We start from the raw sequence: 13402 nt of genomic DNA, 5'->3' as shown, positions 1-13402 counted from the left end.
TTCATTAGTGCACTTATTCTAAAAGGTTCTTTCTACACATTTCATTGATTGAATGTTATACAAGATATCAAATTTTATGCAATCTTGTGCCCAACTGAGATCATTCCTCAAACTAGGAGTTGTATAAACATCACTCATGATCGTTTGAAATAGGGCAAGTTCGAGAATGGATATGGGAATCAAGTTTGAAAATTGTATTGTAATATTGTTCAATTCTATAATTCATAATCAAATAACTAAGGCCTAGCATATTGTAAGCCCATTGTGATGAAGACTAATGATGATTTTTAGTTATTGATTGTTTATGTTGAATCAAGTTGATGGTCATGAGAATATGTATGTGTATCATTGTGCATAGAATGTGTGTGTGCGTGTGCGTTAAGGCCACATGGTTGGATAATCCTTTATTGGATCCTCTATCCTTGACTACATCAACCTCCATAAAGCAACAAGCTATAGCTACATCCACCTTGCTTTCCCAAACTTCTAAGCCAATAATGACATAAAAACCATGATACACTTATATAGGAAATCAAATGATATTTTTATAATAATGCACCATGAGAACTGTCATGCATCAAAATTTATCAACTAAACATGCAAACAGATGCCACAAATAATAAAAATTAATTTCAATAAATCAATTTTGTTTGCAAGGATCAGAGTAACCTTAACATTTAGTCTCCTTTGAGAATACAATATACCTAGTGTTATGCCACTTACATATTATGGATTTGTGATCTAGATGGAAAAAAAAAGTATTGAAACCAATTGTTCTAATTGGATGTCATAATGATACAAGATATTTTACGCCAAGTTTTCCATTAAATATGGGAAACATGTAGCATTTCGTTGATGACCAAGGTTTAGGAATGAATCGAGTTTGTTAATGAAATATTAATCTCTAGAATTTAAGAGACATCAATGTTAACCAAAATCCGAGCATAAGTAGAATGATAAATTTGGAAAGAATCCTTATCAATCATTAGGAATTCGCCTAAAGCCTCCCCCACTTCCTCTAGCAGAGAATCCGTCCATAGATGAAGGGGAAGGTTAGGGAGCCTAACCCAAATAGGAATCTCATTAAATGAATCAGTAGATGGGTTAAAACCCGAGAAAGGATTAATACCTAAGATTTTCGATCTATCCTCTGCATATTCAAATTTAGCAATGAAAAAACCCTTGGCTGAAGGAAAAATGTTAACTAAACCTTTAATGATCTGTTCCCAGCTTTGGGAAATCCAAGTGTGCAGCTGAGGAAGGCTTGGCCAAAAACCCCGAAACTTGCAAATCAGACCATGAGCTTCAAACACCGAGGAAGTGTGGATGATCTCCATATCAGTATCACCAGACACCTTGAAAACCAAAGGTTTGAACACAGTAACAGGCACAGGCCCCAAGCCACGGGCATCCCGATCAGCAGCAGAGGGCGCTAAATCCACCGTATCACCATCCTTAGAGGAAACCCCCGCAGAGCCCCCATTCACAACACCAGGAAAGCAGTCTCACCAGCCGCACCAGGGGGAACAGGGGGCTGGACGACATCACTAGCCGACCTTAGGGAAGACGGTTTCGCAGCAGCAGACGGCCTTAGGGCAGCGGCGACGACAGACGCAGACGGCATCGCAGATGCAGACTTATGAAAATCTTTTGTTGTTATTTTTTATTATTGTTTATTATTATTTTGTATTGTTGTTATTTTTTATCATTCTTTATTTTTTTTATTTCAATGTATGTTGGGATGTATTTTTTAAATTTTCTTTATAATAGTACAAAATGGTTGTTAGCTCTAGTTTAGTAGATTTAGGAACATAGGGGTCATTCAAATTTGAACAAGCAACATCTCTTTGGAAACATGTTAAGATAATTGAGCAACTTCTTAGACGTGGGCATTATAGTCCATGCCATAATAAGTATATGATTTTGTATAGTCAAATGATAACTCACTATATACTATGGTCAACTAGTGAAGTGACTTTTTTCTATGATCAAACAAAAAGGAATTGTTCAAAGAACATTTTTTCTTGTATATCAAAGACAAAGGATTGCACAAGCCATCTATAGAGGCACCTTTATAATTTCAAATAGTGCTTTTCCCACATCTTTTTTTGTGACATATTCCTCTCTCATAAAAGAGGCCAATTGATTAAAAAAATTCAAGATTAGGCAAGACAGTGTAGATGAACACATTACACATTGTATTTATGTTAAAGGGGTTTCTTTCAACATAGTGAGATCACCAAATTGGTTGGAAATAGTGATGACAATTAGTAAAACACTCTTAAGTTACATAGGCCATGGGTGTGAGAAGATGTGCATCACTTTATTAGCAAGTTGAAAATACTTTGTAGAAACATCATTATAACCAATTAGGGATTTATGGACCAAAGCATAGTGTCCATAATTTTTAATAGATTGAAATATTATTAGAATTGGCCCTTGATTAGTGTAATTGTAGAGTGCCTTAAAAGAGTAGCATGTAGCATTTGTGAGAGGCAAGTGAACGATCCAAATTTTATTCTTAAAATATTCAAAGAGACAATAGAGATGGTAGATGTTGTAAACATTATTTAAGTCATGAGGGAGAATGCTAAACATTACAAGGTAGTAGGTCTATTGGTTGAGACAACATATAAGAACATTTTTGGATATTGTGTACTATCCACTCCCTCAACTTGGTGACATAAAAGGCTAGCACAAAAATAGAGTGATTGTGAAAAATATATAGAGGGTCCAAAGATTCAAGTATTTGTGACAAATTACTGTCACAAGTAATCTTCAAGCCCTCTCCAAGTTGGAGCTATTGAAGGTGAATTTATGAAATTTTAATATTTTTTAGGTTTAGATAAAATTTTAATCATGAATGTATGACATATCATTTACTTTTTTGAAATTGTTGAGACTTGGTTCACATCATACATGATCACCTTGAGATAACTTGTAAAGGTGCAAGATACATTGAACACAAGGATTATTAGTAACATTTAGAGCATGTGGAAATGGAGAAATTTGCAAATGGCCCAAAAGATCAAAACCTTGATCATATGATGTGTGGTAGGTTTATGTGGATTACATATTGAGTTTCATTAGATTTATTAATATAGAATCATTGTGTTTGGAAGAAACATATAATAGTATGGACTCCTTGTTTGAAAAACTAAAAGTCATAATAGCAACCATTAAGAATAATTTCACAAAAAACAATCGTCAAAAGGGTGTAAAGAATCATTGTTAGTTGTTGAAACAAGATGACTACACCCTTGCATCTATGTGTTTGCATTCTTTTCCAATATTACATCGCAAAGATACTTTATATTTTTAGAGTGGCACCATAGAGAGACACAAAATTATTATTAAGTACAAAGTTACATTTTAAAGAAAATATTCCAAACTTAGATTTGAAGAATTTGGTGTCAATGAGTTTGGTAACTTCCTAACATCAAAAGTCAATCTTAGAGCTCTTTGACCCAAGTACAAGGATGAGATTCATAAATGGTGGTTTCTCCATAGAAAAGGCTCTTTGTATCTACAACTCCTTGCAATCAAATTCAATTATATTTTAACTTGGTTATTTCTAAACATTCCTTATTCTTTCCTAATTATATATTATGTTATAATTACAAATGGTGTATCGACTTTGACTCCTATCTCATAGGTTGTAAATTCTCTAGTTGAATGAAATTGGAGTACATACTTGTACACTATATTAAACTTAATTGTTTTGCTATAAGAAAATACAAGAGTTGCTCTATATACTTTCTAACTTGCACTTCTTTTCACATAAGCAAGTCATTTACAAGTAAGAAGCAACGAAGAATTGGGATGTAACTATTTAAGTGTGTTGATTTAAATGCATTATTTGCATAGCTTGCCATAATCTATTTAAATAATTGGGTTCAGACAAATTAATCACTAACTTTGATGCTCTCATTAAAAGACAAATATAATTATTGTATATGTATTGATTTGACATTTGACATTGAATACATAATTGAAGACACGATTCAATTGTATTTTATGTATTATTGCTTAAACACAATTTAGTTGTCTTTTATCACTGCCAATTATATAATATGTCCAAAATAGTTAAATCAATAATTTGCATGTTGCTCTTGATTGAGAACATCAAAGCCATCATTTGGCTCATTTGACCCACAATACTACTTCAATGTCACTCCAACCAACCACATTTTATATTGGAGAATCTTTATCATTTAATAAGACTATGGCAAGTCAAACAACACAATCAATAATATTCATTTTGTTCTTCACTGAGAAATCAAAGCTATCACTTGGTTTGCTTGAACCACCAACAACTACAATGTTGTTCCCACTAGCTACATTCTATGTAGACACAACTTTATCCTTTAAAAAGTGTGGCAAGTTGTGCAACACAAGCAAACACAAAAATAACATTTTTCTACTTATTTTTCAAAATAATCAAGTGACCTTTAAATCTCTCGACCAAGAAAGAATATTATTAATTATATTTTATATTAATTTGAGAAATATCAATTATCTTTGTCACCATCAATCACAATTTTAAATTATAATTATGAGTATGTGCGTATTAATAATTAAATGTCAAAATTTAAATTAAAACAAAATTCAATTTATATAAAGGTTGGAGATTATCTATTATATTTTATATTGATTTAACATTTGGCATTCAATTAATAATATATACATGTCATAATTTGGAAAAAATATATATACACAAATTGAAAACGTAGTTCATAGTGACATCACCAATTGACAATTGACAACTCAATGTCAAATATCAAATTAACACAATAATCTCGATCTTGTTTTTCATTGAGAGAATTAAAGTCTATCACATGGATCATTTGAATCAAAAGCAACAACACTACTTTGACCATAAACACGTGTGTCAATTCATTTTTTGCACTACTTACCAATGTTTCTAAAGGATGGAGAGGCTTCTACCTAGAATGTATCAGTGAGAGTCACATTGTGATTGCTTGTGGTTAAAACAAATCAAATGATGGAATTTATTATATTGAAATTTTTATTGATTTACGATTTTATATATATATATATATATATATGGGAGTGAGATCTCCTTTAGCACCCCAGAAAACTAGACTTAACTCGTTAATACATAGCCTCGAAAAAGTGGATCTATCTTTGAGGTGATCTTATTTAAACCTAAATAATGGGAAGTTGATCAATAAAAATTTCCTTAACCTCCCACCTTATGTATATAGCCCCTCCTTTCTATACAAGGGCTTGGTTGAATACTATTCTAGGTACGCAATTGAATGATGATTAAATGATTTGAATAACCCTTAAGCCCTAAAGATATGCCCCATATTATGGAATTTGCTCGGTTCATATTATTTCAGATATATAAAACCACCAAGTTGTTTTGGCGTTTCCAAAGTGATTTGTTGGAGATAACACTTGCCCTATTTAGAAAGAGCATTCAAAGTTGTTTTGATGTTTCAAAAGTGATTTGTTGGAGATAGCACTTGCCCTATTTAGAAAGAGTATTCATCAGTCAACCTACTAGTGTTTGTGCTTGCTTAGAAACAAATATCTTGACTTTAGCTTTGCCCAATTATCTTTAAGCCCCTCACTGTAGTTATAATTCCCCCCATTTGACGCTTTTCCACTTTCCTTTGTCCATAAATTGGAAAGAGTTGTGTTGGAAGATGGTTGTTTTGAAACACACTCAAAAAGAGGTTCCCAATCATTAGATCAATCTAGTTGCTTGTTAAGCACTCAAATACTCTTTTCCTAAAAGAAAACACCAACTTTAGAATGGCTATTTGCCCTATTGAACAAGGGGCCTTTTTCAATGAAGCTTAACCACCCCAATGAATGAACTATTAGCCCCATCCCCTCCACTCCCTTTATCACCCCCTTCCCTTTGCATATTGAGGCTCCAATAAGGTAGGTAGTTGTATCACATAATGGATGATGGATGCCAACCCTTCTATTATATACTATATGTGATATAACTAATGACTAGTTCCACATCATCCCCCTATTACATGATACAACCAGTATCATTTGTATACCTAATCTTCTCTAATATATGACGGATATATTGCTGGTATTGTAGTGCAGATGATTGATATAGTGTTCAATCAAGCAATTGTTTTAAGTGTTTAGATAGTCACATTACTCGGATGCATAGCCTTATGCTCCAATTATATAGGTTGGCCCCTCAACTAGATAAAGAAGGTAGGGGCATTAAGATCATGCAGCATTCAAGTCATGTAAAGGATAGAGAAATATCCTAATAGATGTTTATTATAATCCATTAGTCACTAGCCAAGCCCTACCATCTAGCTGGCAAGGAGTTCTATAGCAATATGGAGGAATCTTGTTAATGATGTTCTATGGGATAAAGCTTTGGAGGAATCCCACCCCACCCACTATAAAGGTAGGGAGACTTAGGGGAGTATCCCATAAACACCCTGAAAATGGAGGAGAATAGGACCCCATCAATACTCAACTTTCTTCCACTGTTTCAATTAAGAGCAACTTGCCCATCCATCCGTTCACCAAATCAATTTCTCTTGACCCATTCTCATTCCTATTCCTTGGAGCAGTCAGCCCTCTCATGTCCCTACCCTTCTAATGGGACGAGTATCTCAGTTCCTTTAATAGTTGGTTTGTTCTCATGATTGAGATTGATGGTACACCCCATGTAGCAAATGGCAATTTATATTAGAGGGGGCTTCTACTTTTGCCTTGCCCTACATACATAACTCTTGCCTAAAAGCACCCAGCAAATGTTGATCAAAGGTAACCTTAGCTATAAAAGATGCATTCGTCTTCAGCAAAGTTATAGGTGGCTCACCTGCATTTGCTGGTCCTAAAGTCAAGGAATATATCTTACATTTATACTCTTTATACTCTACAGCTCCAACCTACCACTAACATAATACTAACAAATAGCAATTTACCCCATGATTGAGATTGATGGTACACCCCATGTAGCAAATGGCAATTTATATTAAAGGGGGCTTCTACTTTTGCCTTACCCTACATACATAACTCTTGCCTAAAAGCACCCAACAAATGTTGATCAAAGGTAACCTTAGCTATAAAAGATGCATTCGTCTTCAGCAAAGTTATAGGTGGCTCACCTGCATTTGCTGGTCCTAAAGTCAAGGAATATATCTTACATTTATACTCTTTATACTCTACAGCTCCAACCTACCAAGTAGACTAACATAATACTAACAAGATCAACACTATAGCACTCCACGCAACCCACTCTGATCTATCCCCAGAAAGGGCAGTTGGGTTATATATCATATAGTGATTGGTGGTTCCCCCTCACCCCACATAGGGCTCTAACTAATCAATCACGAGTGCATACAGTCAAGAAATATACTACATTGCTAGAAATGTGATTTTTGATCAGCCAACATAGAAGTGGGAGGGCAGAATGAGCAAAGATGAATACAGAAAATAGCTGGCTATCTTCCTCACATCAAGGCACCTACTAATTAGAGCAGACCAAGGTACCTATATATATTTGGGCTATCCAAAGGGACTCCTATATCAAATAGGGTGGCTAGTGAAGGACTAAGCAACCCCCCATCTATATCTACATTTGCCTGACCAAAATCCAGAATGGGGGTTTGGTATGCAGGCCCAAAAACTTGGGGTGGGGAACATGCACACCATGTTCGGTGGGCTCTCTAGAATTTTTATGCTAGGGCAAAGCAACCCCCTACTTAACACTATAGCAGATTGGAAATCTCAATCAATTTCGTTTACTCTTTGGAAAGATACTCAAAGATGGCTATATTTCCAATAAATTGATAAAAACTTCAATGTGTTTATAACTCTCAAAACCTTTTAATCGTTTCTCTTCTTACCAGTACCTTGGGGCTTTGATAAGAAACTGTTCTTCTACAGACAATAGAAAATTACTAGTGTATTTCTGTATCTGAAACTGGATATCAGCATTTGAGAAAAAAACAATGTAATTTATATGAAATATCTAAGAAACTTCTATAGGAAGTTTCCCAATTTATATGAGACACTTCTAGAACTGTACATATGCAAAGAAACTTCATTTTAAGTCACCTGAAGACATCACCATATGTGCCTCCAACAAGATGTGTTTTCAATATGGAAGATGAGTACCATCCTCAAGGCTCAAGTCACTAGAAAACTATGACAGAAGGTAAGAACTGTAGAGCCAAAATGTAAAATTTGAAAACCCAAAATCTTATTACAATCAGTACTACCAACATAGTTATAAAATCATCTACCAGCAACTCTGGGAAGAACCAGAGCTAAAAAAATTAGGAATATTACTAGTGAGTACACAAACACTTGCTACTGTAACTTCTGCATTAATTGGCTTCTTCTACTACAGAGACTTTTGAATCAAACTTAGAGGGAAGGGATCTGAGTACCTTTTTTACAATCACTGATTCTTTTGGCTCAAAGAATATAATCCAATGAACCTTGTAAATATTACAAATGTTGAAATGCCCTAGAATGATAAAAGCCACAGACGCATATACCAGGTGTGATCAATTCAATCAACAATTACTTTCCTAAGAACTCAAAAGAACTGAAGCTTACAATAAACATGCGATATAAACAAGGAAGCAGAATTTCCAGAGGTTGAAATCCAAGGTAATTTGGCATGCAGAAGGAGAAAACAGTTCCCAATATTTCTACACAATAGTCCTAAATTTAAAATGAAGACAAATAAGCAAAACCCCAGTTCTTTTAAAAGTCCAGAAGGAGACAGACTTAAATATCTCAGGTGCACAACAAATCCTGATATCAGCACAAGTGCAAAAACATAAAAGTTATCAAAAAGGGCATAACCACAAAGATTTTAGATTTGACAACTACAGAGGAAAAATGAGAAAACATAATTCTCGAGAAAAAAAAAAGACTCTGGTAGAATAAAAGAATTTGACAACCTTTTAATGAGTTTAAGAGCCTAAAATTAAGGACTCTTGTGGCAGCGGCGTAGGTGTTTCATGATCAAATCAAGCTTGCTCATGAAATATTGGTTTCCAGAATTCAACCTAACGGAAAAATTACTATCAATATTACCAACATAGTTAAAAAATCATCTACCAACAACTCTGGAAAGAACAAGTGCTAAAAAATATTAGGGATATTACTAGTGTGTACACGAACACTTGCTATTGTAACTTTCTGCATAAACATAGATTTAGAAAAATCTCTAACAAACGAAGTCCAAGTAGAGTTCTCAAGAATGACATGGGAACAATTGTTAAAATATGAAGATATAGATAGCATTTTGGTACATTTTGTCACCAATAAAGTCGTTTCACAAAAGTTTGTCCTTCACCATAACAAGAAAAACTGACACAAAGGAAAGTCATCTGACAATGAGGAATCCAAAAACCGATGGAAGAATAATTAAAAAAACACCTTCAATGAAAAAGTAGAAAACTGTACAACAAATAGATTATGATTTAAAACTTTAAACTCCCACCGTAGAGCAAATAGAAAACAGGAGTATAACTATAAAGGCTAAAAGAATGGAGTTAAGAACATTTTGGAGACTTTTTTATGAACATAAAAAGTCCCAAGAAGAGCTAGTAGCTCCACGAGTATGCATCAAGTATAATCAAGAAAATCAGTAGTTGAATCGTACTAGAATCAGAAGACTTGGTTTGAATTATATTACATTTTGAATTGTGTATTTATACATGAAAATATCATGAAGAACCGTGCATTCACAGTTCTAACAAATAACAAATAAAATCCTAGGTTTGCTAAATAATAGTAACAAACCATTAACAACCAAGAATCCAGTTAACAAACCTGATTCATCAATAAAAAGGAAGATTTTCTGCAGACAGAAATCTAGAGCATTCTGGGTGGCATAAAGGACCAGCAATACAAAACATCTCTAGTCTTTACAACACAATCGTACAATGAAGACATAAAAATATCAGTCATTTATAAATGCCCAAAAGGTGGGGGAGTGGGCAACTTTAAGGATACTTTACAAACAAAAATATAAGGTACTTAAAGCATCCCTTCTTGTAAATTGACTAGAATAATCAAGAGCATAACAGATCCTGATTTCAAACACATTGGAGTTGGTCACAGCAGACAAGGCCACAAAGGATTTAAATTGAATAACTAAAGAGGGAATGCAACGAACACTATTTTCGTTCAAAAAGACAGGAACCTGGAGGCACATTTTTAGGAGCTCTATTACATATCACTTGAAGGGGTCTCTTGGCAGCAGTAGAGAAATCCAGAAAAGCAACAAATTTTTTACATCAGTCAAACTTGTTTGGTTCTGATTCCCAATAAGTGAGATCCAGAGGCCTGATTTTCTCTGCAAAATGGTAAAACATGTGTTTTATAAAGAGCAAATATAATCTGGCATTGCTGAAATATATTGTATTTCCTACAAAGACCAATTTGCCAAAATAAGACAACTTTTGACAAAATACTACTAGCCAAAGGGGCATTAAATTTTTAAAAGATAGCTCATTGTGTTGTATGCTTTGTTACACCGTCATTTGTTTTGTTGCCTATCAAAGTCCTGCAATCATGTTTGGTGTTGATTAAGATTATGTGCCGGGTATGAGCTCTTGAGGATATGCTCATATATACCTCAAGGATTGTGTCAAAATACTTCTACTACCATCTCCTTCAACCTCTTATCTGCTTAGGTAGTCAATGATACAGTTGTTTCGTGGATTTAGTTTCCAAGATGGAAAAATGTTTGAAAGTTTAACATTAATGTAGTAACTAACCCGGTCAAAGTAATTTTGGCTTTAACTTCAAAAGAAATCGACTCAGAAAGCACATAAAATGAAAACAGTGCGTGATGGATACAACTAACAAGCTAATTAGGGAGTAAAAGGAGTAATGAAATTCCATGATATTGCGCTTAAAACAGTTTCAATTCAAATGTAGGATTTACAATTGCACAGGAACCTTCCAAATCCAGCATATATATCTCTTTCAGATCGAGGGTTTGAACCCTATGACTAAAGTCAAGGAGTAGAAAATGTTCTAGACTTCCACGAGATTATCCATCAAATAGTTTCAATTCAATTATTGAAACAATAATTGCACATGGTCATTTCGTACACAAAAATATCTCTAAAATGAACTTAGAAATAAGCAAAGAAAGAAGATAAAAAATATCCATAGTTATGACCTCAAAACTACCTCTGAATTTTATTCTTCTTAGAGCAAGACATCGCGAGTGCATATCAAAATATACACAAATTACATTGATATAAATATAGATCACAGAAGGCAAAATCTTAGATGTTAACAATGCAAAGGTTAAAACATGCCTGAATTGCCGATTCACAACATTGAAGGAAATCATACAATCAACTTATATTGGGTACCTGTTGGAAAGGCAAAAAAAATTTCTTGCTCACAGACAGAATTTTATCAGAATATTATCTAGCACTACCATATAAACATCAAGCGCAGATGACAATTTTCAATATGAAAAACTAAATGTATTTTATTACGCAATTCAAAATTTGTCAAATCATTGTCGCCCTTGTTTTCTTGTAAGAAATTACGACTACCATGACATAAATGAGACCTTAAATCACCATTTTATTTGATCCATTGAAGAAGAGAAGCAAATTTCTGAACTAATTCAAAAACTTCAATTCCAACTTCCACGGAATAGAAAACACAACTATCAAACCAGGCACACAAAATCCAGTGAAATCCGCCCGGTCTGTTCTTCATCATTTTCCATGACGCTGCACGAAAGGAGATTTTTTCGCATCCTCCTCGGTGAGGCTAAGAGAGAGTTTGGTGACGAGGCCAAAGGTAATGCCGAACCCAACGAGGAATGGCCAGTTCCTGTTGAATTCTCTCTTCAAAAACACCCTCCACGGCTCGTTCCACGCCATCGGAATCTTCGCTGCTCCAACCTCCTTCCTCAATTGCTTCTTCCCTGCAAACCCTAACCCTACAAAATACTATGGCCACGAGATGCAACTTTGAGACTCGCAATGTATTAAGGAGACTATAAATGGGTTCATTTAAGTACGTTATTGAAATGGAAAATTTCACCTGTCCCTAAGTTACTTAGGCTAATTAATTGATAAAATAAAAAAACAAGGGTAAATATTAGAATATTAAATGTTAATTTGGACAATTGGGTGTAAAGTATCGAGGGATTTAGTTTTGACAATGATGAAGATAAGAAAATTTAATTAGTTTATAATTTGGTGATTTAGTAAATATAAATTGATATTTTTGTTTGAAATTTTGTGTTAAATTGTAATTAGTTTTTTTAACCAATTTTATAGTGTTGAGTTCATTTGGATTGTGTGGATATGATGTGTAGTTCATAGATCTTATTTGGTAAAATATGCATTTCTACTATCTAATTTGTTAGATTCTTTCGAGAAACAAGGTTAAGAAAGCATACAAATATTACTTAAACAAATCTTAAACTTAGAGATTGACCCTTTAAATGTATGATTGCATAATCAAAACAAGAATGAAAGAACAATAATACGATTACCACCAAAATTATGTGGAGAAACCCCTAAGGAAAAAAAAAACTCCATTAGCAAAAGAGAGGCATGTATATTATTAATCCAAGAAGATTATGCAACAATACACTTCTCTTGAAACCTTTGTAGAATTAGGTAGCACCTCGATACTTGCACTTCAAAATGTTGAACAAAACTTGATGAAGACCCTCTTCCAAGCCACATGTTATATACAAAAAAATAGTCCTTCATTTGATATGAAGCTTATATGCAAAACCCAACGCCCCCACCTAGAAACCATCATGATGTAGCCAAAAATAGCCACTCACATATGCTCTTACAGTTGTCATAAGGCATCTCTCATGCATGGACACCTAGGGACCAATATAGCAATATTTTATCATAGAATCTTATGACATCTAGATCATAACTATCATGGATTCTCTTAGAACATCTTACATGTGTCCAAACAACCCAAAGTGGAAGATTCCAAAGGGGACACCCAAGTATTTTGTCCTTTTCCTAAAGTCCAAATAGTGAAAGCAACTATGTATTTACATGAGCTTGTTTACCACTGTCGGTAAATTAGTTTCATCCCTTATGGGTAAATTACAAATAACATTAGCGGAATAAATAATAGAAGGATTTACAAGGTTGATGACACCTAAATCCTAGTGTCTCCCACTTGTTATCATACATGGTAAATACACCCATAGAGATACATAAACATAAAAAATTAAGTACAATGATCAAGGCCCATGACCTTCTTGCACCAAGAGAATTTATCCATGGTTATTGTATTTGAAAGAGAAATGACAACATTATCCAAAGTGCCAACCTTTTGAATCAAGACCTTTCCACTTTCAACCATTTCTAACATAAAGTTATACTGAACATCAACATGCTTAGTACAAGCATGA

General features: G+C 34.1%; 1 protein-coding gene across 1 annotated transcript; it reads right to left on the bottom strand.

The window, feature by feature from the left end:
• Window positions 1-11470: 11470 nt before the first annotated feature.
• On the bottom strand, window positions 11471-12009 carry LOC131076025 (ATP synthase small subunit 6, mitochondrial). The gene has a single exon (XM_058013043.2). It carries the CDS (start codon window positions 11889-11891, stop codon window positions 11724-11726), a length of 168 nt encoding a protein of 55 aa, XP_057869026.1. The 5' UTR covers window positions 11892-12009; the 3' UTR covers window positions 11471-11723.
• Window positions 12010-13402: the final 1393 nt, after the last annotated feature.

Source organism: Cryptomeria japonica, chromosome 3 (assembly GCF_030272615.1).
Source record: "Cryptomeria japonica chromosome 3, Sugi_1.0, whole genome shotgun sequence".
NCBI lineage: Eukaryota > Viridiplantae > Streptophyta > Pinopsida > Cupressales > Cupressaceae > Cryptomeria > Cryptomeria japonica.
Note: the sequence above shows the minus strand (reverse complement) of the source record. Positions and strands in the feature narration are given on the sequence as shown.